The sequence below is a fragment of the Amblyomma americanum genome, chromosome 11 (assembly GCF_052857255.1).
Source record: "Amblyomma americanum isolate KBUSLIRL-KWMA chromosome 11, ASM5285725v1, whole genome shotgun sequence".
NCBI classification, from domain to species: domain Eukaryota; kingdom Metazoa; phylum Arthropoda; class Arachnida; order Ixodida; family Ixodidae; genus Amblyomma; species Amblyomma americanum.
The window spans coordinates 42791621-42818490 of NC_135507.1; the positions used below are offsets into that span (position 1 = coordinate 42791621).

Genomic DNA, 26870 nt, shown 5'->3' on the forward strand with positions numbered 1-26870 from the left:
AAAACTAAATCATATTGAAAGGTACTCTGTATTATATTTGTATTTGTTGATAAATAACAATGTTTTGATTGCGACGCTACATTCGGCGACTTCCGGGCTGAAGGTTCAACACGCTGTAAAGAACGCATGGCCGCGCGCACGGCAAAACCAGAACCGTCAAGCTGCGTTTGCGTGACGAAACTAAGTTCATGTGTACCCAGCTCAGCAAAGTTTTGTATTAGCCTTGTTAACTTAAAGTAATGGCCTTGATAAGGTGTATAAACAACAGGATTGCCCTGGTGTGCGCCGATCTGGTGTACATATACGAAACGAAAGACGGGTACGCATTGGCGTTTGGTGGCGAGCGGTACAACACTGCATGTAGTGCAATATTCGGCTTATTTCGTCCTTCTTTACCCCTGTTATTTGTGTAGCGAGATTCACGTCATTTGTGTGCTGTCATTTTTTTTTTCCTCTTCACACATTACAGAGGCTTTGACAAAGTGCAACTCACCATTCCAGAGGAGACGGAGGAAGCTGCTTGCCGTGATAGGTGATGTTTTCTTAAAACATGTATCGGATGCATTAGCGTCAATTTTTTACAACCTCTGCAAATATGTGTCTAGGGCAGTTGACGTGCATGCCGAAAACTCCACTACCATGGTGGCGCGACCTGTCTATTGGGTAGAAACATGGGAAGAAAGTAGGTGCCGTGCTGGCGTCTTCAAGAGTCAGATTAATGCGCTCGCACCTACAATATGCACCCACCACACACTTGCACCTGCCGTACGGCAGCTAAACTATGCTGCTCTGAATCTCTGCCTGCACCTTATCTCTGGCTCTGCGACATTGGCGAGTCACCGCACAACTTGCAGTTTGAGCAAACCGTACCAGTCATGCACTGTGGCCGGGAACGCGTTAGGTGCAGTCAGCAACTCAATTCTCCCGTGAGCACTGCCATTGTGAAGAGGTTTTTTTCGGCTCTGCGGAGAAGCTGACACTGAAGCTCAGTGAAGCGTCCTTTCCGTGAATGTTTAACACGTTTGTGCCTGTGGTTGGTGCTGTCGACTATGGATGGATGGATGGATGGATACGGCTGAACCCTTTACATCGGGCGGTGGCTCAAGCCACCTAGCCATGTCTTGTGAAATTTTACTCCTGTCTTGCTTTTAGCCACCAATCAGATAACCTTCGCTTGGTTACTTATAACCTCTTAAAATCCACTTTCCCTTCACTATCCCTAAACCCCAATGCCTTGGGTAAGTCAGCCCCGCTGCCTTCCACTGTAGGGTGAAGCCCTTTACAGGAGAGTATCAAGTGTTCAGCCGTTTCCTCCACCTCTCCGCACGCAATGCACAAAGTGTCTATCTCCTGGTACCTGACTCTATACGTCTTAGTCCGCAAAACTCCCGTCCTGGCCTCAAACAACAAAAAACTTCCCCTACAATTATCATAGATATTTTCTTTGACAATTTCCTGTATTGAAGGATAACGCGTCCACCTACTGGTGACAATTGGCAGCAGTAAATTTCAGTGACTAAACAATGCAGAGGGAAGACTTGAGATTACTGCAAGCGAAATTCGAGTATCATATCTCTTTTTTTTCTTCTTTTTTTTCGCTCATAAGTGATGAGGAAGAAAACAGCGAGTCGACCGAGAAAAAAGACAAGCAGCCCAAAGAGCCGGGATTCTCCTGCGCCAACTTTTCGCCATGTTCGACCTACTTCATGGCAGTGACTCATGCCAAGAGACTCATTGTCTGGAAGCGTCACAGTCCCGGTGACTGGACTGTTGTTTTGCAAAGGTTAGTGCGTGTAAGGTTCACTTCACACATGTGGCGGAATCGGGCAGCAAAGATGAAAGTTCTTCAGCAGAGTGTTTACGAACGATGGCCTACTTGTGCCTGCAGCGTGTTCGCTGCTTGTGTAAATTTTGCGCCCGCTGGATCGCAACTTAGTGAACAAGTTTAATTTCTTTGTACACAGCCCTTTGTGCTTGAGACTGAGTGGCACACTGTATAATTTGCACATTAACAATTAGACAACAATGTCTATTCCAAGCTGTGTGCAGAGACTGCGATGAACTGAAACTTCATCTTTAATAATGCATTCCATAAATTTTTGACAGCAGGTATACATGGAACACTTAGGTCCTCTCAGGAGAGTTGTCAATTTAGGTGCGTGCGAATAGTACTTCGAAACTTAATTGAATACCAGAACAACCATGGTCAAAGTATACAGTATACTGTAAAGTGTAACTGTAAAAAAAAGGGCATGAAATCTTTTAGGGTAGTTTGCAAATAGTGTTTTTTTGCAATCAAATCAGATGCAAATAGTATAGTTTTGCTTTCAAATTGAATACGATAAGTGTTGATAAAAAATGAAATCGAATATGAGTCAAATATTTTTTTGAATATCTGGTCCTGGAGCAAATATATGTACAAGACAAATGATCATTTGAAACATCGAAGTACTAGTGGTTCCAGTGCATTATGGAGCCAGAACTTATAGCCATGAGTACCAAAGCCAGCCATCAGTGTAGGGTTTTCTCAACCTGCGTGAGCCCTGCACTCCACCGTGTCTCCCAGACTTAGAGACCACGCATAAGCATCATGAACATGACTTGAACAGACACTGTTGCGGCACTATGATTCTCACTGCGATGTTGAAGTGGGTCTTGTTTTTGAAACAGTCCTCAAGGAAAAGTACAGCGTGCCTTATTCGAACTTCGTGCCATTTATTCGAGAACTTGAGAACATGTGCAAATTTGGAACATGCACTATTTGATTCATTCTACGATTGAATGGGAGGATATTTGCAGACCCCTAAAATTTAGCCCTAATATTTCAGAAGCGATTTTGTAATTGTATGTGAGGTGCTAATAAAGAGCAGCATGGTGTTTCAAAAGCATCATTATCAACAATAATGCGATATTACTAATGTTTTCCAAGAACATAGCAAAGCTCTAAAAGAACTTTCTGTTGTTCTAGTTGGTTTTGGTTCATATTTGATTTTAAAGGCTCCAAAAAAAAAACATAACAGAACCTGAAGGGAAATGACTTCCTTCCTTCGTGTTCTGTCATATTTTTTTTTTGGGCACCTTTAAAATAGAGACTGAAGCTCTTTGTTCAAAAGCATTTAGAAGCTGTAAATGCACCTCTCTGTGCATGCTGATCACGGCAGTAGGTTGTACAGTGTCTGGATGGCGCTATTTCTAAGATATTTTTGAATAATTGGGCACTACGTCATACGCAATATTTGAGCACAGTTTAAAAAAAAGTTTTTGTGCGCACTTGCATTCAGTTCGCTCTCTAAATCAAATAAGGGTAGCTGATTCCGCTAAAAAACTTATAAGGGACGCTGAGGTCAAGTTGAAGTCGGCCTGTATCGATAATGTACCTTGTTGTAATGAAAGATTGGTTCTTTTCACTAAAAGCGCAACTTTTACAAGGTAGGAAAGGTAAAAAAGAAGGAATGTAGAGTATTGCTGCGACGAAGTTTTCATAAGAAAACTATGATGACAATAATATACTTTTACCTCACAATTCTAAGGGTAATTTTCGCTGCAATTCAACAACCTTTTGGTTGTTGACACCAAGAGTTCGAATTAAACAATGAAAAAAAAAAGTTTCATTTTTTTAATGTAATTTTGTCAATTATAAGTGAGACTTTTGTTTCCAAGCAAACATCAGCACAGCCTCAGAAGCCAAACAACCAATTTTTCTCCGAGCAAAAATTGGATGAAATGGTCCCCAGTATCCCCATAAGAGGGAGTGCAGGCACTTTTATTTATCTCGAATGCTGTCCAGCTTGTATATTGAAAGCCTGATGCTTGTCACGCAGGTGTGTGGCACGCAGGTGTGTTCAGGTCCGAATGTGTGCCACGCAAGACACGATCATTGTGGCGGACCGCTCGGGGGATGTCTACTCCTTTTACTTGAAAGATCCGAATGACAACGGTGGTGAACTCATTCTGGGACGCCTCTCCATGGTTCTTGACATGGTATGCTGTCTCTTCTGTGTGTTCAAAGCTTCTGCTCGTGTGCCCATGGGTCAGGTCGTGCCATTTTTGAGTCACTGTGACTCATCTGTTAATTTGTTAATGCAAACTAATTTCATCTTTTCTTGCTAGAAGAGATTGGAGCTGTCACGTGGTTATCGACGGTGTCAGCTCGGAAAGTGTGGGTGTAACTTCAGGTGTTCCGCAGGGGTCGGTTTTGGGCCCTCTTCTATTTCTCATTTTTATAAATGACCTCACTAGTAACATTTCAAGTATAATCAGACTTTATGCTGATGACTGTTGTATCTACCGCAATATTTCTTCTGAAGCAGATGCAATTTCACTACAGCATGACCTCAACTCTGTATTCTCTTGGTGCAACAACTGGAATATGGCGCTAAACATCTCCAAATGTAATCTGGTCCGGTTTACAAAAAAGAAACAATTCCTCCAAACAGACTATTTCCTTGGTAGCACTGAATTATCCGCAGTTTCAACTTATAAGTACTTGGGAGTCTTTTTTTCTACTGACCTATCATGAAATACACACGTAAATTACATATCTGCTAAAGCCAGTCACACATTAAACTTTCTCAGACGTAACTTTAAGGACGCTCCCCTTACGCTGAAGGAGACATTATACATGTCTACTGTACGTCCGATACTTGAGTATGCTTCCGCGGTTTGGGACCCGCATACAAAACTGAATATTGAGGAGCTGGAGCGCGTCCAGAAACGGGCTGCTAGGTTTGTGTCCGCCGATTACAATTTCCAAAAAAGTTCTTCTGGTTTGCGCGAGAAGTTGGGATGGCCATTACTTGAAAACAGGCGCAAATATTTGAGACTCTCTTTCTTTTATAATGTGCTTAATAATAAAACTGGAATTCCAAAAGAGAAATACATTAGTGAACCCAGCTACATTTCCGCCCGCACTGACCACCCACTTAAGGTGCGCGAGTACAATTGCCGTATAAACGTATTCAAATATAGTTTTTTCCCACGAACAGTGCATGATTGGAACTGTCTCCCTTCGCGGGTCGCTACCGCTCCTCCTACATCGTTTCTGACCGATTTGCAAAGCCACCTGTCAATATAAGTGCAATAATTCTTGTCCGAGTGTATTATGTTTTAAGCACTGCTGTATTTTAAAATGTATCTTTTTTTTGTGTGTGTATGTGTGTGTTTAGGGTATGTTTGCCTTTCTACAATGGTTTTTATTTTGTTTGTTTGTTTGTTTGTTTTTGCTTCCGTGTGCATGGGTTTATTGTATTTTCTGTGTAGACCGCATCATTTGCCTAATTTATTATGTACTAGATGTTTGTTCTTATTTATGATGTTTCCCCCCTACAATAATGCCCCAATGAGGGCGCTGTAGGTACTGTGTATAAATAAATAAATATAAAATCAGACTATAGTTCTATAAATGGTGCAACTTGTGTTGTTGAGCTGAGAAAGGAACGTTCCGCCATAGTTTTGGTCAAGATAAAGGGGATTCTAAGAAAAGGTATGGCAGCTGCAGGAATCCTTTTCATCCACTGCAGTGGAATTCGGCTGCTGATTTCACGATCGCATGATCAAATCCTGGCCGCGGCAGCCACATTTCGATTGACGTGAAATGCTAAAATGCCCATGTACTACGCAATGTCCTACACGTTGACTGCCCCAGGTAGTCTAGATTAATCCGGAGCCGTTCACTGCAGTGTCCCTCATAGCTGATGTGTCGCTTTGGGATGTTAGACCCCACATACCAGCACCAAAAACCTTTCTCTTCGTTGTTTTGTGTTCAGAGCAATTGCCAGAGCTGTAAACCTAGAGGAAGACGCTCTGAAACAACGGTGATCCATGTAATTATGAGAGATGTGTACATTCATTGCATCAGAGTTTCAGATATTTGTTGTACAAACTAAACACAATCTGTATAAATTTATGAGTTCACATTCATGTATGCCCATACCATTGTGAGTGTGTGTGAGTCTACAGGGTTTAGGGTTCTAGCCTAAACCCTTTTTTGATAAACCCTTTTGTGTGCAGCTTGGCGTTCCGATCTTTCTTACACCTTGGCCTGAAAAGGCTACAAAGTTAAGAAAATGGGGCAGAAGGCTGGTTCAACATTCATTGCGTTGCTACTGGCATGCTACAGGTCAGGACATTCCTTGTAATTTTTTTCGTAAAGCAGGAATTTTGGTTTTCGGTTTTTTTGCGATGCGATATTCGTTGACGTATCTGGAGTAATAAGAAAATTTCGCACTAGAAATTTAAAGTTCAAAACATTTAGAAACATAGAATGTCTTGACCTGCACGATAGTAAGTACAACAAAACAAAAGGGGGTCACAATAGATAAAACAGCCATGAAGAAATAAATATGCTTCGCAAGCTGAGTATCTAGGTAGAAAACCATAGTGAAGAAAAATGCCCATTGTTTGAGCGTTTCCTCACAATACTTTTTTAAGAGTAATTCCCGGTTGGTTTCAGCAACGAAATTTTGTGACAGCATAAAGAAACTGGGCATACAAGCAGATACAACAGTTTTTGAAACCTCGATTTTTTTTACGATTTTGGGGGATTTCAAAGCCCCTTCATCGCGTAGAACTTCACGCCGCCTTTAAACCACAGCTGCTTGTTTCTTCCTTTGGACTCTTTAATGTGAACTACACTTGTAGTAGTCATTTTTACACTGTTAACTTTTGCGGTACACAGTTCTTAGTGTAATGGCCACTGCAGCTTCAGCTGAGGTGCAACAGGAAAGATTGGTCAGAGCTGTCTTCGGGCAGCCATCACCTCTGCATTCTTAGTTGGTGCAGACTGGAGTGGACATGCTGTTAGAGGACACTCACTGAATATGAGCCTCATTTGCATCTGTGAGTGCTTGAATTCACTGATCTTCTCTTCTCGGCAGGTGATAGGGGAGGAAGACCGTTTTCTGGCCGTCTCGGACCGTGACGAGAAGATCCAGGTGTCGTGCTATCCAAACTGCTACAACATCCGTACCTTCTGCCTCGGCCACAAGCAGTGAGTGCTAGTTGGGATGCTGCTAAGCCAAACACAACTATGTCGAGCTGCAGTCTGAACGCGAAAGGCGGTCGGTCCGCAAAGCATTTCCCAGGTTCACATTGCACGAGCACAGCGCTGCCACTTCTGTGGCACTGCATTTCCTAATAGAGAGTTGGAAACAGCTCAGGCATACCATTGAGCTTGAAATTTTGCTGGCACCTCAGCAGCAGAGTCGAGAGTTGTCGCTAAATGGAAAGGCACATTCTTGTGGAAGTGTTTTAACGTATTCCCTGCATTGTGGGTCAACAGCACGTCACGCCATTTATCCATGCTGTGCGGCTTCGGATACTTGGTCATATATTAAAGCCATGGGTCAGAGTTTATTGTGACGTCTAAGGCGAAGGACCTCACCATAAAATCTGCCCCACGGCTTCATTGTGGGACCCATTATTCGTGGCCACACAGCATAAAAAAATGAAGTGACCCATCAGTGATCCACGAGGCAGTGAACATATTGAAGGGAGACCAAGGACAAATCCGCACAAATTTCCGTGCTCAGTAAAAAAAATATATTCTACATCTCCTTTTGGCTATGTTGATTTTTTTCGGTGTTGAAAGACCAATTTATTACCGACAAAAATGTGTTTAGAGGTGGAACATTTTTTTCACCACCCACCATCTGTGATCACCATCTGGAAGTAAATGGCTGCATGGCATAGCCTCATAAGTCTTCAGCAAAATATTTCGGCAGAGAAACTCAAGACTGCTTAAGTGTGAGAATGTGAAAGCATTACAGTGCTGACTCATGCTATGTTGCAGAATGACTGAGTCATCAGTCATGACTGTGACTACGAGGCACGACTATGCATACTTTGCACAAACTCTATACACCTTGCATTATGTTACTTGTAAAGTGGTGAATCATGCTACATCGTAGAGTGACTACGAGTCATGACTTTCTTACATTATGTCCGTCATTCATGACTACACATGTTCACTTACATGTGTTGTGTCGTCGTACACCGGTGACAGACGCCGGCCTTTGGGCTAAAGGGACATATAATGCTTTCGCATTAAAGATGTCCTAATGTCATCACAGTTTGCTTGTGAAAACGGCCAGTAATAGTGGTACCTGCATATTGTTTATTGACCTGCCCGGGAGGAATTTAATGGCTCCATTGGTGGTCAGTCTTGAGCAGCTGTATTATAACCAGGTTGTCTAAGATGTAGTGCAACGTTCAGGATGGTAGTGTTCAAGCAGCTGCCTATGGGGTAGCACTTGATGCATCTAGTCAGTGATCCTTGTAGTATATGTGTCCACACATGCTTCTCTGTCATTTAAGATTCCTCCAGGCATCGTAAAGGCCGTGCTGCTTGAAGGGGCTCCCTGCATTTTTAAACTGAACGACAAGAGGCAGTAGTGGAAGTGTGTTTACCACACCAAATTTCAAAGCCAAGGACTTAAAAGTTTCAGCACTGCAATGCATTGGCATTGTACCTGGGTGGTCCAGCAATATGAAACTGATGAACTCCCTTGGATGTCCTGTTATATATGTGTGTTGATAGAATGAATATAATTCAGAGCTGCAATAAGCCACGCAACACATTCTTTGTAGTCATAACACTGCTAGCATAAGCGTATGTGACGAAGAGCTATTGAGGGCCCACATTTCTAGCATTTGCCTTCTGTTTAATATGGAAATAGACAGGCATTTCGTCTTCATTTCTACGCACCATGCTCTATGATAACCCATGATAAATGTTTGTGTTATGCATACTTCTTTCTTTTTCCCCCACAGGTTTGTAACCTCCCTCACACTGCTGCCTGGTCTTCCTCAGCTCCTGGTGTCCGGCTCCGGTGTGAGTTTTTATGCAATTTTTTTTTTTCATTTCGTGAACCCAGCAAAAATCTTTTGTATAGTACTTGCTCGGTGCTGCATCAAGACCTTCATGATAAATGTCATGAATTAGCCTGTGTTCCTTGCACCCTCGAGGGAGCGTACAGAAATTACTCTGCTGCACAGAAAACATAAAGCTGGTTGAAAACATGCGTATGAATGCCGCAGGTCTGATCTGCTTCTGCGAACTGCGCATGTGAAGTGTCGGGTGCATAACAGGTGTGCATGTTTGCACACCAGACATAAAGAAAACTAGTCCAAGGACCTACTCTTAGGCAGTAACTTTTCAACAGCACTTTTGCCTCTGAACGATGCATTTTTCAGCACAGCATTCTCAGTGCAGTCAACACTCCCAAGGGCCAGCGGGAGCTGCTCCGTTCTTGATATGCTTGGAAAATTGCATTGCCTTCTTCGGGTCGGCATTTGGCCTTGAAGCGGACAATGCAACGCTTCCTTAAAGCTGCACTAAAGTGTATTCTGAGCTCGTCTTTTTACTGCAGGAACTTGATCTACATGCTCCAAGCATTCTTAGAAACTTCGAATTATTGTCCTGTGCAGCTAGTTTACCTATTAAATCGAATTTTTTTCAGTCGCAGACAATAAAGCTGCAAATTAGGTCCACGGAAATAAAAATGTGCATGGTCTCTTTGCTTTATGTGTCACTCTGCCAATGGCAGAGCGGCAAGCCACCACACATGACAACACGGTGCAGTGATTTAGCGAGTTGATGTGCTCCCCTCGGAAGGTGTTTCAGAGCCCCCTTAAAAAGAGTTTTCTGTGTCCATCTCGGACTTGAAGCTTTTTGTTTCTGCTCGTGGTTTTTATGTCTCAATGCATCTTACTGCATCAAAATTAGAGGACATCGTGCCTTGTGCTATTGTAAATTCCTTGTACTAGTACAAGATATTTTGTAGTGTTTAGGTCACGTCCGCAAATGTGTTTGCTGTGCATGACGGGGGTACTATGATCCTTATCTTTCGCACCTCTTCTACCTTTTGGGATATGAATGCTAGCGTGTGTTTTCAGGACGGTACCGTCCGCACATGGTGCCCGGAGACAGGACGACAGCTGCACCGGTTTGACATCAGTGTGGAGAGCCCACCACCTGCAGACACCAAGACAGAGAATGGCACACGCGAGCCCGTTGTGAAACGGTTGGCTCTGGAACCTTTCAGGACAACCCTGGCCTGCCTGATTGACGGGTTAGCCGTGCCTTCCACGCATTTTCTGAGCTCTTAGCTGAGTTTTCTCTCACCGGGAAGTCGTGCTCCTGTCTTCACGGCTGTTGCAGTATGCTTAATGTAGCCAAGCACCATTTAAAGTGCAAACTGCTGCCTCCTGCTCTGATGGGCATTATTCATGGGTCAGCCCTTGTGCTCAAATTTCCTTAGCTAACACGCGCCTTTACACGTCTTAATGTGGATAAAGCCGCGTACGTGTTCTTTGAAATGCAAGCAGTGGATTACAGCGAGGTTGTTTCCATTCTTTTTTTTTTTTCACAGCAGCATTTATTCATGTGAGGGACTGTCTCGTGTGTAGATGGTGTTGTAGTCAACACCGTGGTATTTCTTAACTGAAAACTCCGCCATTGGACTGTATTGGGTCTCTCCGAACCAGTGGCAATGGGCTCACATGGGTGGATGGGGAGGTGGATTGTAGTGCATACCTTGCCCTCGCTTTTTCACTGTGGGGCTAGTGAAAAGCCTTTCTTTTTTTGGTCATTTGATAACTCTAAAGAAAGACGGCAGTCGCTCATGAATTGTATTTTTTTCCTCTAAAATTCGTATGCCAATGCATAATTTGAAACGGAGCTGTTTAATCGTAATAATAATTGAAAACTTTGTGTGGGTCTTGTGTTTTGAAATTTGGCGCACTGATTGGTCCAAGATGTGGAGGTCTGCAGGTGGTTGCGCCATCTGCGGCATGCAAGATGAATCACTCTGGTCTGCTGCGCGGAATTCACATGGTGGTACCGATAGCAGATATTGAAGCTCACAGGTGGCGACTCTGTATGCTGGCCTGAGGGAACTGGCTACAGGAGATCACCAAATCTATTATAACTGAAATTTTATGCTCGGCACGCTTGGACAAGTATTTAAAACTGACTGACAAATTTACGAACTGATTGTTTATGCAGGCAGGAAACATGAAAGATTTGTATGAATAGATTTAGAATAATGTGCAGCAACAAATGCTGCTATGCAAGGCCTGCATGGATGCTTACTACAAGATTAAGCAAGTAAGAATGCTACTATTTGAGGGATGCTCTACCTCTGCAGATCCACTGATATTGCCGAAAAATGAATGGGGCCTTAATGTTTTCCTCAAGCATTCACTGCAGCAGCAATTTTCGGAGCCCTAATCCCTTTGCGTCGTGGCCCATTCTTGTGTTCGGCTTGACTCACTATTGATGCACCAGCAAAGCAAAGTTCTTGGAACTGCAACAGATGGCAATAGCAACCTGATATGCGTGCTTTTAGCAAGCTCTTTGAAAAATTTGAGCTGTCTTGCGGCTTCATTACACAACTCAGTATTCATGCCATGCAGCATGAATACACATATTTACTGGTGACCCACAACGCAGTGAACGTGTTATGAAAGCAAGTAAACAAAAGGAGCCGTGCTGGAATGAAACCATAGAATTAGTGAACATTGAGTTTTTTGTTTAATGACGTTGTTTTGTAGTTTCAACACATTTAGGAGTTATTCGTGCTTAAAATTTTCACAGACATGCATACTGAAGTTGTGGGTTGGGATGCATTTGGTGTGCAGGGTTCCAGAAGTGGTTCTACTCCACTGGGGGGGCCCAGAAGCTGGCTGGAGTCGGCTACAGAGCCTAGCTGTTCCATGTGCACCCGACGACATCATTTTTGACGAGGACGGCCAACTCTGGGTTGCCCTGAGCAGCCCTCCATCGGTGCAGCTTTTTGCACGTTCGGCTGGGACAGCAGACGTGAGTTTGAGGCACTTCCTCGATTCTACTTTGTTGCCAGCCACGCAACTCGTTTTCTTAGGTTCTCAGGAGCCATGAAGCTGGTAAAAGGAAGAAAGGCGCAGCATCAAGTAACGAGGACAGCAGGAGAGCGAGCACACACACGCCAACTTACAACTTTATTGTTTGGCTACCTTATTGTTTTGCTCGTTACCTGATGCTGCGCCATTTTTCCCTATAGTATGTCTGACCAACTTGCCCAATCCTATATGCTTCCTGAAGCTGAAACACGTGCTTAGGTCCATGCAGCCTGCCATTTTATTGAGAGAAGTGGAATGGTAGTAGAGAAGTTGTGTGACGTTTTGGGAGTGCAGAACGATGTCGAGGGACTGCACCCACCACGACTGGGAGTGCAGTCGCTCTGCGAGCATATTTCAGTGTTGCTGCCATCAGTATGCCTAGGGACAAAGCTCGTTATCATCAGCCTGACTACAGCCACTGCAGGGCAAAGGCCTCCCCTGTATCTCCCCAATTAACCTTGTCTTGTGCCAGTTGCGGTTACCTTATCCCTGCAAAGTTCTTAATCTCATCCGCCCACCTAACTTATGGCCCCCCCCTGCTCCGCTTACTTTCTCTTGGAATCCACTCCATTACTCTTAACGACCAGCAGTTATCTTGCCTTCGCATTACGTGCCCTGCCAAAGTTCATTTTTTTCCTCTCGATTTGGACTAGGATGTCATTAACCCGTTTTTTCCCTCACCCATTCCGCCCGCTTCCGGTCCCTTAACGTTACCCTATCGTTTTCCTTTCCATAGCTCGCTGCGTTGTCCTTAACTTGAGCTGAACCCTTTTAAAAGCGTTAGCTCTTACTCATCACGTTTCGAGATTTCGTGGGGTCTGCTACCACCTTTGATCACAGCGCCATCTGTGGCAGTAACTATTCATCACGTTTGGAGATTTTGTGAGGCCTCCTACTACCCTGAGATCAAAGCGCCATCTGTGGCTGCAACTAGAAAACAGCGCATCTCGCATTGAGACTTGTAGCGCCATCTACAATAGTATTGTAGAAACAACCACCCGCCACGTGCCAATGATGACGTCACGGTCCAATATGGAGGATAGAGGTGGAACTATGTGAGCATGACGTCAGGGGAAGAAATGGCGGCATAGCTTCGGTTTCTTGAATCCAATGTGGCGGCCATTAAAATTAGTTGCGTCCTCTCATCCCCCCCCCCCACCTTACAAAAAAATATCCTAAAACGGGTAGGAAAACTGTCCCGTTACAGGACAGCTATACAGCTATACATGTATACATTGCTGCTGCTGCTGTTGTTGATGATAGGAAGAAAGAAAAGGAAAGTGCACAGGCCTGCCTACTGGCTCAAGCCGAACCATGCTCGCTCGCTGCCACATGCTGAAAGTAGGAGAGTTAAAGGATAGGAAAGCAAAGATAGAAAGAAAAGGCGCGCGCTAATATGCACCGGCCGACCCGTGCCAGAGTGCTTCAAGCCAAGCACTCCGCCATGTTCCAAAAATAAGTTTAATATCTTGGGTCCAAGGACCCACAGCAGATATTAAATCAGGCATCAGGTATCATGGTGGTGTCAGAGCCACTTGTATACATTCCTTCCGCTATATATACAGCGGAACCCCGTTCATACGTTTTTCATTGGACCGCGGAAAAAAAACGTAACAGCCGGGAAAACGCAACAGTGAGGAAAGGTCCGAAAATTAATGAAAACAGTGCAGCTTTGCCTTGAAACAATTTATTTCGACATCAAGTGAGCTTAGGTCTTAAAAAAATCGAGTATGGTCGATTGCCGTTTTTTCCGCTCGCTGGAAAACACCACACGTTTCTCGATGGCCTGGAAAGCTGCATTGCTCTCAGCGTCGCTTTGAGGTGCGACGTACCTGCGGAGGAGGTCCAGAGCAGCGACGGCTTATCCAAAGCTCTGGTCCGCCAACTCCCCGGAATCATGCGGCTCGTGCTCCTCGTCGTCATCACAGTCTGAGGCTTCACTCGCGACCGAGTCTACAACGATCTCGGCGATACTCTGACACTCGGACATCACGACAGCAGCATCCACGGCGACGTAGTCGTCATACGTGACTCCTGTGGCACCCAGCGCATTCAAAGCTTCACTCAGCTCTTGATCATGAGAGGCTGCTTCCGTCTCTTCAGCTTCCGTGGCAGTTTCCTCTCTGCCGTCCATGCGAAAGCCACACCACGCGAAGCAGTGCTGTGCAGTTGACGTGCTCACTGCAGTCCACGCTGAAGCGGCATTCCCTTGTATCTCGGCACGCTTCGAGATGATGCTGTTAAGCGTCGAGGGTGGCAGACCAAGATCGGCGATGTCGACTCTTTTCCACGCTGGCTGCCTGTCGACTGCGTTGAGAACATCCAGCTTTTCCCTCGAGGGAAAGCGCCTGGCGCTTGCGCGACGCCATCAAAGGACGACAAATCGCTCGCGGTGTTAGCGAGGCCCGACGAGGCGTAGGCAGCGTAGCTGTTGACGGAAGGACACGGACGACTCGGATGGGTTGAACCGCAAAAACAAGAAAGACTGGATTGCTGCGGGCCCGCGGGTTTTACTCGCTTCGGCTGACGAGGCAGTGGCCATCTAGTGGCAATCTCTCCAACTCGCGTGCGGCTTTTTATGGCCTCCGAGATTACCAACACGCGTGCAATGGGGTGATCTCGGAGGCCATGGTCTTGTGGCCAATTCCGTAGCCAAGCCTGGCCAAGACTCATCAAAATGGCGGTTGGCGCGCGTTGCCTGGCCGGGTTTGGGGTGCCAGGTTGCGACGTATCATGCGGGAACGTTTTCACAGCTACAACGTAACAGCGGGGTACCCAATACATTGGATCCTATGGGAGCTATGCCGCAACCGGACGAAAACGGCGTAACAGCCGGGAAAACGCAGCAGTGAGGAACATAACAGCGGGGTTCTACTGTACTCCTACAGCAACGGGCACCCATCCGGGGACAGTCGTATACCAAATTTGGAAGGCAAATAAAACCCTACGGGCTATGGTATAGAAATAAAACCACAATTATATAATAGGTAAAAATTGTATACATGCAATTACTAATTGAAGCGTTACCATATCGGACCGCAAGCCGAATTTTAGGCCCACATTGACCCCCCAAACGAAACAAATTCCGTTTGGGACGTGTCTTGAGGGGGTGCGACTCGACAATGGGTAGAGGTGCATCGTAATTTCTTTGATAGATGGCGCTAGACGGCGATCGTTCCGCTTGGCAGCGTGCTTGCACGCGTAGCCGAGCATGGTGGCAATCCACCCCATTTCAAAGGGTATTACATTCCATTTCTCGAGGCAAGTGGCACGTTCTTCTTCGCTTTCTTTATCTAGTAAACCAAACAGCTAACGCTCGTTACTTCAACGCCTTCCAGACGGTGGCGGCCTTTTTTTTTATATCCTCCACATTTGTGCCCCATACGTGAGGACCGGTAAGGTACATGTGTTATATATACTAGACAAAGAAGAAGTATGTACAGTAGAACCCTGCTGATAATTTTTTCATGGGACTGTAAAAAAAAAGTAAGAGCCAGGAAGTAGGACGAATTAAAAAATTACAGTAGTGGCCAACTGAACACGTTTATTGCCGTGCTAGCGCTTGAAAAAGTGCAACGTTGTCTGTCGCATTTTCTCGCGTCCGGTGAGCACAACTCGCTTTTCTAAAACTTGCAGTGCCGTGTGACTGTCGCAGTCATTGCGGACATATCTTCTGAGAAGGTCTAATGCCGCTACAGACGATGTAAAGGTTGGTTCCAGCAGCGGCTTATCCTCTTCCTTTTCGTCGTAACTGCTGTATGCAATCCCATTCACACCAACCGCTTCCGTGGTCGTGTCGAGCTGTAGTCCTCAGTGGTTCCAGGATCGCCTGCGGCTCCAAGTTCTGCTGCGCAATCTGCGTCGCCGAAACTTTTCACAAAACAGTTTTTGATTGTTGCGGCAGTGACAGCACTCCATGCCATGGCCAAATAGTGCATGGCATCCAGGATTGTAATGCCAGTCGGCTTCTGCCCGCAGTCCACAGAGGCCAGGGATCACTTCACGATGCACTTTCTGTAGGAATGCTTCACGTTCTTTATGATGCCAGCATCCAAGGGTTGAAGGTGGCTTGTCGTGTTGGCCGGAAGTTACACCACCTTGACGCGCAGCAGCGATCGGAGGTGCGAAACGATGCAACGATACGTGTAAGGACGAAGTCAGCCGCGCAAGCACTAACCGCACAAAGGAACAAGTACGGAGGAACGAAAAAATGGCACAAGGATAGGTAAAACAAGACACAAAAAAATGCAACGACTACTGCTGATGATGATGACGCAGTCTGGATGGATGGATAAGGCTAAGCCCTTTAAATGAGGCGGTGGCTCAAGCCACCTAGCCATGATGCGTGAAATTTCACTCTAATGTCTTGATTTTAGCCACCAATCAGATAACCTTCGCTTGGTTACTTCTACCCACTTAAAGTCTATTTGTAACAGCTTTTATAACAACATTTTTTAGTGTAAAAAAAAGAGAAGGCCATTAATTTGTAAAACAAAAGCGAAGGAATGGTTTTACTAGCCACAGCATCTGCTATCGAAGTTGAAGCACCTGAGCTGCGGCTAGCAGAAGTAAAAGGGACAGGGTGGGAAAAGAAGGAGGAGAGCAATAGAAAGGAAGGACAGGGGCAGTGGGGGGAATATGAATCTCTCAAGTTCTCTCTCTTCTGGGCTGCATCATGGGCATTGTCATTGGCCTCTGCCAGCCTTTGCACAATCCGACTGAGGCTCTCTGTTTCCCATGTAGGGCTGCTGGCAGCGACAAGAAGTACCAGCCGAGGCACCATCTGCAGCTCAGCTCCCGTGGGCACCACTCCTCAAAGACATCAGCGGGACGCTGTGCACAACACTCCGAGGCAAGTGTACACCCATTGTAGTGTTCTCTGGGACTTTGACCGATTACTGTGGTTCTTAATGAGTTCATGAGCAAGAGCTCTTGCCCATTTCTCTCAGTGCGAAACTGGTGCTTGAACGGAACAGCAGTTCTTGAAGCGTGGGTTAACTTTAATAAAAACATAGGGTCACTGACCAAGTCAAAATTTTAAAGAAACGTATTGACGTTTCGGAAGCCCTACGGCTTCCTTGTTCACAATGGGTGAAACCAGGCAAAAGCATGCGTTTATATCTTATTCAAAAATGCGTCGTAATGATCTTGCGTAGTCAGCAGGCAGATTTCCTTGCGTCCGATTTAGTGTACCGGGAGTGGTTTGTATCATCAAGGACTCTAGATACAGGCGTCTAGAAGTGATTCGTTCTCTGGCAAGCACACGTGCCCCGTCCCAATTGATGACATGTCCAGTCTCTTGCACGTGTTCGGCCAGAGCGTTAGCAGCACTGCGTCCTTTCGCCACGTCATTTTTGTGCTGCTGGATCCGTCTGCACCAGTTTCCGGATTCCCCGATATAATTCCGGTCGCAATCTTCACACGGAATCTTGTACACGACCCCAGGATATCTGTCAGGGGGAAGCGGGTCTTTCACATTGACGAGCTCGTTTCTAAGCTTGCTTATTGGAACGTGGGCAACTTGCACGCCGTACTTTCGGAATACCCGACCAAGTGCTTCACTGATATGTGGCATGTAGGGGATGGATGCGCGTTTTGGCTTAGAAGCATTGGCGACGTCAGAAGGTGGCGGTCGCTCCAGTAGTTTCTTTTTTGTGTTTGCCACAAAACTTCTTGGATAGCTATTTCTCGCCAAATCCCTTTCAACAGTCTTTAGCTCTTCCTTCAGGGACTGCTCGTTCGAGCACGTGTTTATTGCTCTTTCGACTAAAGAGCAGACGACAGAGCGCTTGTGTGCCATCGGGTGGACAGAATAAAAGTCAAGATAACGGCCTGTGTGCGTAGGCTTTCTGTACACGGTGAACTCCAGGCTCGTGGGTTTTCGCGTCACACGGGTGTCCAGAAAAGAGATGCAGCCATTCGCCTCCTCTTCCACAGTGAACTTGATTGAGGCTTCTATGCCGTTGAGGTGGTTTAAGAACCGTTGGACGTGTTGTTTCTTTAAGATGCAAAAACAATCATCCACGTACCTGACGAATAATTTAGGGCGTGGCTCGAATGTTTCTAGGGCTTTCGTCTCGATGGCTTCCATTGTGAGGTTAGCCGCCGTCACGGAAATTGATGCTCCCATGGCTGTGCCGAAGGTCTGTCGATAGTAATTGCCACCGTACGAGAAATACGTGTTGGCAAGGCAAAAGGAAAGAAGCTTACATAGGTCGGGTACGTCGAAAGGTGTGCGTTCTTCAAGAGACGAGTCCTCGTTCAAACGAAGCTTGCAGGTTTCCACAGCCAGGTCAACCGGAACGCACGTGAAAAGGGAACAAACATCGAAGGAAACCATCACTTCACCACTTTCAAGTGCGACGTTCTTCACTTTGTTAATGAAGTCCACTGTATTCCGTATATGCGTCTCGGTCTTGCCAACTAGAGGAGATAAAATCTTGTGCAGGTAGCGAGACAAACTTTGGAGTGGAGACCTTGTAAAATCCACAATAGGACGCAACGGAACACCTTCCTTATGAACTTTCGACAGCCCGTAGATAGCTGGCGCCGATCCGTTTGTGCAGAGTAGCTTGTAATATAGGCTTCTTTTTGACGGTGGAAGGAACTGAAAAATCGTTGACAGTAGCTTTTGAAGGTCCCTCTGGACTTTAGAAGTGGGGTCTTTGGGTAGGCGGCTGTAAGTTTCCGGGTCCTGAAGCAAATCTTCAATTTTGGCTTTATAAGACTCACGGTCAAGAATAACTGTGACGTTTCCTTTGTCGGCTGGTAGTATCGCAATCCTGCGGTTACTGCGTAGCCTTTCTAGTGACTTCCGCTCTTCTGAGGACAGAGGGCACACAGGGTCAGACTTGCGTATACGTGAAAGTATCCCTATCACCTTCGTACGGACTTCATCCCTGAGACCAACGTCTAAAAGTTGAAAAGTTGAACAGACCCTGTGTGCCCTCTGTCCTCAGAAGAGCGGAAGTCACTAGAAAGGCTACGCAGTAACCGCAGGATTGCGATACTACCAGCCGACAAAGGAAACGTCACAGTTATTCTTGACCGTGAGTCTTATAAAGCCAAAATTGAAGATTTGCTTCAGGACCCGGAAACTTACAGCCGCCTACCCAAAGACCCCACTTCTAAAGTCCAGAGGGACCTTCAAAAGCTACTGTCAACGATTTTTCAGTTCCTTCCACCGTCAAAAAGAAGCCTATATTACAAGCTACTCTGCACAAACGGATCGGCGCCAGCTATCTACGGGCTGCCGAAAGTTCATAAGGAAGGTGTTCCGTTGCGTCCTATTGTGGATTTTACAAGGTCTCCACTCCAAAGTTTGTCTCGCTACCTGCACAAGATTTTATCTCCTCTAGTTGGCAAGACCGAGACGCATATACGGAATACAGTGGACTTCATTAACAAAGTGAAGAACGTCGCACTTGAAAGTGGTGAAGTGATGGTTTCCTTCGATGTTTGTTCCCTTTTCACGTGCGTTCCGGTTGACCTGGCTGTGGAAACCTGCAAGCTTCGTTTGAACGAGGACTCGTCTCTTGAAGAGCGCACACCTTTCGACGTACCCGACCTATGTAAGCTTCTTTCCTTTTGCCTTGCCAACACATATTTCTCGTACGGTGGCAATTACTATCGACAGACCTTCGGCACAGCCATGGGAGCATCAATTTCCGTGACGGCGGCTAACCTCACAATGGAAGCCATCGAGACGAAAGCCCTAGAAACATTCGAGCCACGCCCTAAATTATTCGTCAGGTACGTGGATGATTGTTTTTGCATCTTAAAGAAACAACACGTCCAACGGTTCTTAAACCACCTCAACGGCATAGAAGCCTCAATCAAGTTCACTGTGGAAGAGGAGGCGAATGGCTGCATCTCTTTTCTGGACACCCGTGTGACGCGAAAACCCACGAGCCTGGAGTTCACCGTGTACAGAAAGCCTACGCACACAGGCCGTTATCTTGACTTTTATTCTGTCCACCCGATGGCACACAAGCGCTCTGTCGTCTGCTCTTTAGTCGAAAGAGCAATAAACACGTGCTCGAACGAGCAGTCCCTGAAGGAAGAGCTAAAGACTGTTGAAAGGGATTTGGCGAGAAATAGCTATCCAAGAAGTTTTGTGGCAAACACAAAAAAGAAACTACTGGAGCGACCGCCACCTTCTGACGTCGCCAATGCTTCTAAGCCAAAACGCGCATCCATCCCCTACATGCCACATATCAGTGAAGCACTTGGTCGGGTATTCCGAAAGTACGGCGTGCAAGTTGCCCACGTTCCAACAAGCAAGCTTAGAAACGAGCTCGTCAATGTGAAAGACCCGCTTCCCCCTGACAGATATCCTGGGGTCGTGTACAAGATTCCGTGTGAAGATTGCGACCGGAATTATATCGGGGAATCCGGAAACTGGTGCAGACGGATCCAGCAGCACAAAAATGACGTGGCGAAAGGACGCAGTGCTGCTAACGCTCTGGCCGAACACGTGCAAGAGACTGGACATGTCATCAATTGGGACGGGGCACGTGTGCTTGCCAGAGAACGAATCACTTCTAGACGCCTGTATCTAGAGTCCTTGATGATACAAACCACTCCCGGTACACTAAATCGGACGCAAGGAAATCTGCCTGCTGACTACGCAAGATCATTACGACGCATTTTTGAATAAGATATAAACGCATGCTTTTGCCTGGTTTCACCCATTGTGAACAAGGAAGCCGTAGGGCTTCCGAAACGTCAATACGTTTCTTTAAAATTTTGACTTGGTCAGTGACCCTATGTTTTTATTATGCCTCTACCTGACCAGACGACGTTTCGTCAAACTCTTGACTACGTGGGTTAACTTTGCAACACGTCGCAAGTTGTGCCAGAGTTTGTAGAAGTGTATTTGCAGTCCTCACGGTTTGGGACAGTTTGCAAGAAGGTTGAGGCAGTATTACCAAGTAAGCTTAGGCTGGAAGAGAACCTGAAGAAAAAACGTGGGGATGCTCAAGTCACCCAAAGTGGAACGCGATAGCATTAGGTCTCACAATTTTTGCAGCTTCTATTGCAACTTGTGCTTCTATTGTAACTTCTATTGTATTGTGTGCTTGCATCAGTTTCTTTGCAATTTTCGGTCCATCAACCGCCGTATTCAAACTGCTAGCTGAAGCAGCAGGTATCCCATGTACTGTGATGGTGCCAAAATTTGGATATGTCACACATTTATTTAAATTTTGATTCCGGTTTTCTTTCTAGGTTGCTGTCTAGAAACTAGGTTGCTCACAACCCGTTGGGCAGGTTGTGACGACATCACAAGGTCATGTGACCTCTCTCAACCAATCATTAATTTAAATGCCACATGTGTGACCTCTCTCAACCAATCATTAATTTAAATGCCACATGTCACAGTGGACAGGCTGCCACCTGCCACATGATGTCACAAGGTCATGTGACCTCTCAACCAATCAGGGTTGTTCATAAGGGCAGGTTGTGATTACATCACAAGGTCACAAGATGTCTCTTAAGCAGTCAGTGAACTTCATCTCTGACATCGGCAGGATTTTGTTGCAGCGACGACAATAATGCTGTTGCATTAAAACAATTGCTTTTTATGACAGTGGACATTGCAAAGTTTCATCGCAAGCTAGATGGCAAACCACCATGTTGACACGCATTGACATTTAGAAAGAATCGCTAGGGGTTAAACATGAAAGCGATATTCAACACAATTGTGTTGAATGTCTCTGTCGTGCTTAACCATTTGGCTGTCCTTCTCTTTCATTCCAAATGGCAACGCACGTTAGTACAACATGGAGCTGGCTGTGACGACTGAAACAGTCAACAGAAGTACTGAGAAAAAAGTTTATTGTAAGCACTGCGTAAACAACACCCGTAATGATCGTTAACGTAATGCCTGCACATGTGCAGAAAGATCCACTGCCACCAACAACGGAGCTGCCGTCGTCAAGAGCAGCCTGGCCAACCTCTACAAGCACTGGTTCAACAACGAACGCAGCTACCTGGAGAAGAAGCGGCGGCGGCTGGAAGAGGCCGCCGCCGCCAGCACCCCCAAGCGAGCCAAGGTGGTGGAGGAGGCACTCAGCTGACCTGGTCCAGGAAAGCCTTGCAGCAGCGCAGGCACTGGTTGTACACGTCCTCAAAGCCCTGGCTGCCGTCGTCCTGTACGTGCGGGAAACGTGTACAGAAAGGAAAAACTTCACTCAACACCCCTGACAATAAAATGGCCAAAATAAAATAAAATAAAGCACCAGCATCATTGATGCAGTTCTTTCTTTAACTTCAGCACAGAACTGCTCAAGAAAATCTCAAGTGCACAGCCCATGAAGGCAGAGGTTCTGCCAATGTCTCCTTTACTGGCCAACGTTCGGTGGTGATACCCTTGATAACTCTAGTGTTGCCAACAACTCTCACTCGTCATGAATATGCAGGAACTTGTTTAATCTGGTGTCATCATAACAGCACTGAAAATATCTTTGAAAGAGGCTGCTTGAGCCATCCAGGTTCATAACAACACTGTCACATTCATAAATTAAAGAATTAAAATTGCTTGCAAAGAACTGCATTCTTCAGAGAAGCCAACTTCCATGCAAAACCTGTCGGTGCCCCAAAATGCATGCACCGCAGATTCCTCCCCTTGCTTTTGCTACACTCGGGGCCTTCATGCTAAAGGTTTAAAATTTATTCACTGTATGCGTCCAGGCTCAACCTAGCCAGGAAGAAATGGTATCTCAAGGGATCTAATGATATACCGCTCATCTGCCCAGTCATGGAATGGTCAAAGGGTGAAATAACGTCCGCACTTACATAGTAGGGATCGCGAATTATAGTCTTCCCCTCGGGGTCGTACTTCCCGAGCAGCTCGATCTGCGCCGTGCTCTTCTTGGGCTTCAGGTCATGCAGGTCGGAGATGTTGGCCTCGTCCATGCCAAATATGTACTGGAAGCTGGTGAAGTCATCGGTCGTCACCTGCAGAGCATGGGAAGAGAGCCCTTACACGAACGCAGAGGTGTAATACACCAAACTCTCTTGCAATTTCCTCCACAGTGCTTCTGAAACAGCGGCAGACATGCACCTTATCCCTGCTGTCTGTGCCCAACCCAGCTCCTTCCATCCCAGAAAACAGGTGGCTCCTACATTAAAGGGAACAGCATGCTTCTGCACAAGAACGAATCTGAAAATGTCTCGTGGACATTATCCGCCGACAGGAAAAACAACCAGTTAGAGCAAAGGAAAAAGGGTGCTTTTCACACAAAACTTGCGGAGTGATGCTGCATGAGCATGCTGTGTTCCCTTTCATATCAGACACGTGTACATTACTAAACAATTAAGCCTACCTCTGTTGAACCTTCCAGCAATGTGCACAATTCTGCAAAGGGTTAAATAAAAGGTGGCGACAAATTGAGGAAGTGGCTATCCAAACAACACTGACAGCATGCCTATGGCTATGTGCAATGAGCTGTTAAGTCACCAAGAAACTATGAAATGAAAATTTGGCTGAACTATAAATTATCAAGGACAGAACTATGGAAAGAAGAAACGACGGCTCGCTACGCACAAAATGATATCAGGAGACGCTCCCATGAACAGCCTTCGCACAAAGGCTTGAACGAATACTAGGCACTCATTTCCTCAACATTTCAATACCTTGACGAAGCCTTTATTGGGGCCTGTTGCAATCATTCTCCGTTTCCTTCAACCTAAGAGCCTCTTTTCATGTTTTGACGCGACAGCGTTAAGGAGCTCGTGCCGCAGAAAAGTTGATAAAAAATCTTATGAAGATACGAGGAATCAAGCCCAGGTCTTTCAGATTGCGAGGCGAGCACGCGCAGAACATGCTACGAAGATTCATTGGTTCGAAATAAATAAAAAGTGGACCTAGTGAATGAGCTCTGGTGTTTGACTTCGTAAAGTGTCTGTGTACTGATGCATACATGAGTAATTATGAGTATGCGATTTGCCCAACAGGCAAGGCGTCGCACCGAATGGGCGATGGCGTTCTGTGGACTCCCTGGCAGCGCTGCAACATGCTGTCGCGTTCCACTTAAAAATCAAAGCTTAAGTGTCCTCCAATTTTTTTTAATTATTTTTCAGCCTAGAAGCTTACAAGCGACTAAACAACTTTATGCTCCGTACTACAGCGGTCAAACTCCCAATGCCAAGTGTGATGTCGTGAAACCAAACACTACTATCGGGGCCAGCCAGTCATGACGCTATCACTGCAGGCTTTTTGCTGTCAACACTTTGATGCTTTTTTTGCACTTTGCAATCTCCTGCCCACACAAAACTATATCGTGAAGACTGTCCCAAGACAAAAAGTGTCTCATTTTGCCACTTTTTAGTGGCTATTCCTCTGAAACATTAGTTGGATACAGCCAGAGAAGTTGCTCATCTTATGATTGCTATCACTCGTAACGTGTGCTACGATGTGCATGGCAATTTGCAACAAGTACTTGACGTCTGCTTTATGTTCCCTTTCAACAAAGCTCCAGTTTTTGGTGGAGTCTGCATATTTGCTGCCCATGTCAGATCTCTCGATCCAGACTTGCTTTCTGTTGATGTACACAGTTCCCTTAACACAAAGGGCGCCTTCTGATTTGAACTCATTTAATTAAAAATTCTGGTTGATTCAGATCAATTCCCCGATCCCATCATTATGAGTGTGTATTAAAAAGAACCCCCTTAACTAAATCATTAAGAGCTGACAGAAGTAATAAACAGAGGTCAGATCTGCACAACCATGGACCTGGGATGTCTCTCTCATTCAGATGAGAACATTTAGAATGTCTTCACATAAACTCGTTGGGTGGAAGAACAAAGGCAGTCAGGCAACGTGGCAACTTACCAACCTGGCCCGATGGTCCATCTCAACATTATGGTCCTTCATGCACTGGATCGCACGCCTGTCAGGCTTCCTGCCGACATGCCAGTCGCCGGTGGCCGCACTGTCGACCACCCACTTGATGTGTGGTCACCATGTTGCCACAAAAAAGGAAAAAAAAAGAACAAGAAACAGCTCGGTAAAGGAATCCACATTTTGGGACCTTTCAGTGGCAACCTGCAGATACCCTTCGCGTACATCATCAACATGACTGTTTAGGTTCGTTACATTTGCACTCTTCCCTTCCCCGGTACAAATGAGGTCAGAGCGCATTACACATACACATGGTGGCTAGCTTTCGAAGCACAATATGTCTGCTGTCCTACAGCATGTCAACAGTCCGTTCACCCTTGCGTGCCGTATTTACTGTCTGCAATGTGCGTATTCTGTCTGAACCATATCAATGATGACGAATTCTTATGCCGCAACAGCGGCTTTGGCAAAAGAGCACCATGTGTACACAAGGTGGGGTCAAAGGCCCATTACCCAAGCATTTCACACTAGAGAGGCCGAGCACCAAGCCAGAGTAAAGCTTGCACCCATTGTATCACCGCTGGGTAACCGGTGGCACTAGGGATCGAACCCCGCACCTCTCGCTTGCGAGGCGGACGCTCCAGCCAGTTTGAACCATATCACCTAATTCACTAAAGACAGTGTCGTATTTGCCTCCCACTACCTATACACATCTGCTATTTGTTCATGCCCAATTTCTCCTTCGCACCCTCCAGACTTCTTGCATACAATAGGGCTTTTTAATGCTTCCTCAATCCTTGCATGTTACACTTCCGGGTGTTCTGCTTATTCAGTAATAATAATAATTGGTTTTTGGGGAAAGGAAATGGCGCAGTATCTGTCTCATATATTGTTGGACACCTGAACCCCGCCCTAAGAAAAGGGGGAAAGGAGGGAGTGATATTTTGGCAGTTTAGCTAGTTTTTCTTTACCCCTGGGAGTTCCGAGAATTTAGTGCTAAAGAATTTTTTAAAGTCCTCTGTTCCCTGAAAGAGGTTGCCAGCATCCTGCCTCTCTAACCTAACCCATCCGAGCACTCCATGGCTATTTGGTAAGGTTGTCGTTCATTGTAAGGTGCGACTTCTGCCTCTCTCTCTTCAAAAGCAATCCAACAGCACAGCCACACGAGCGAACATTTACTCCGTAAGAGTATACACAGCCCCATGTTCAATCTGGAACGCGCGCGAGTATGAGTACATCCGGTGCAGCAGCTTTTCCCACTTGTGTCGTTGAACCCTCCATTAAGCAGATGGCGAAACAGGACGTTTCTGAGGGGGGAAGAACTGCGGCCAGAAATTAAGAATGGCTTGAGATTGGACCAGAAATGCTAAGCAGCTCTAAACAGAGCTTAAAAACAGCTTTTCAGTTAAGTGAAATCGTAAGCTGAACAATACATGAAACGGCCAATGTATAATCGGCCAATGTCGGCACTGTCAGCAGCTAATTTGACGTGCAGGGCATTCCACGCCCGCTTACCGTATCCTGTCTCAAGAAAACCTCCACTAAGCATAGTTCGAAAGATCGTGCTCTGGTTTCATAACCAGCTACGGTACTTACTGTAATAAGCGCAGTTTTTAGCTAAACTTTAAGTCACGTGCTCTCCAGAGCGCAGGAATCGTCGTTTGGGATGCTGCCAAGTTACCTCAACAACTCTGATTACGCCGGCTGTTGGCTATCTAACGCGTTCGGCGAAAGTTCCGCTATCCGAAAGCTTACTGTATTTTTTGAATACGACTAGTAACAACAACCGTTTGATATTTGCAAAGCGTTACCTCATCCAAGACTCCTTTTTCCTTGGCGACGTGCTTGAAGACGGCTTCGGCGATCGGAGACCGGCAGATGTTGCCTGAAGTGAAAACAGGCTCTCGACAAACGGGCAAAAACAATATGTAACCGACGTGTTTGCTGTTCTCTTACCTAGGCAAACGAAAAGCACGGACTTCGACGACTCGGTCTCCGACATAATGGAAATTTTTCGCACACAGCAAGCGACACAGATAACGTTACTTTACAGCGGAAAGTACTTGCAGGTAAACGGCAAATAGCGGTAAACTTTTCTGACTGTACTTGACTTCGCTTCGACTGAAAGTGACTTTTGTCTTTCTTT

The 26870-nt window shown here is 45.8% G+C and overlaps 2 protein-coding genes across 2 annotated transcripts; one reads left to right on the plus strand and one right to left on the minus strand.

Annotated features, from left to right (window-relative positions):
• The first annotated feature begins 113 nt into the window (after positions 1-113).
• On the plus strand, positions 114-21959 carry wuho (tRNA (guanine-N(7)-)-methyltransferase non-catalytic subunit wuho). The gene is made up of 10 exons (XM_077644695.1): positions 114-319; positions 470-532; positions 1607-1783; positions 3822-3981; positions 6876-6988; positions 8770-8830; positions 9895-10070; positions 11641-11821; positions 16624-16736; positions 21785-21959. Exons 1-10 carry the CDS (start codon positions 240-242, stop codon positions 21957-21959), a joined length of 1299 nt encoding a protein of 432 aa, XP_077500821.1. The 5' UTR covers positions 114-239.
• Positions 21701-26834, minus strand: LOC144111412 (low molecular weight phosphotyrosine protein phosphatase-like). The gene is made up of 5 exons (XM_077644696.1): positions 26681-26834; positions 26536-26609; positions 24716-24829; positions 22678-22839; positions 21701-22032 (listed from the first exon to the last, which is right to left on the minus strand). Exons 1-5 carry the CDS (start codon positions 26724-26726, stop codon positions 21952-21954), a joined length of 477 nt encoding a protein of 158 aa, XP_077500822.1. The 5' UTR covers positions 26727-26834; the 3' UTR covers positions 21701-21951.
• Between the last annotated feature and the right edge of the window lie 36 nt (positions 26835-26870).

What these genes read in the sequence shown, in the direction of transcription:
- wuho (XM_077644695.1), top strand. Translation starts at nt 240, where the DNA reads ATGGCCTTGATAAGGTGTATAAACAACAGGATTGCCCTGGTGTGCGCC. An exon ending in GAAGCTGCTTGCCGTGATAG is followed by an intron (nt 533 to 1,606) that starts GTGATGTTTTCT and finishes TTCGCTCATAAG; the next exon opens with TGATGAGGAAGAAAACAGCG. An exon ending in TCCTGGTGTCCGGCTCCGGT is followed by an intron (nt 8,831 to 9,894) that starts GTGAGTTTTTAT and finishes GTGTGTTTTCAG; the next exon opens with GACGGTACCGTCCGCACATG.
- LOC144111412 (XM_077644696.1), bottom strand. Translation starts at nt 26,726, where the DNA reads ATGTCGGAGACCGAGTCGTCGAAGTCCGTGCTTTTCGTTTGCCTAG. An exon ending in TGGACCATCGGGCCAGGTTG is followed by an intron (nt 22,840 to 24,715) that starts GTAAGTTGCCAC and finishes CATGCTCTGCAG; the next exon opens with GTGACGACCGATGACTTCAC. An exon ending in TAATTCGCGATCCCTACTAT is followed by an intron (nt 22,033 to 22,677) that starts GTAAGTGCGGAC and finishes CCGCACGTACAG; the next exon opens with GACGACGGCAGCCAGGGCTT.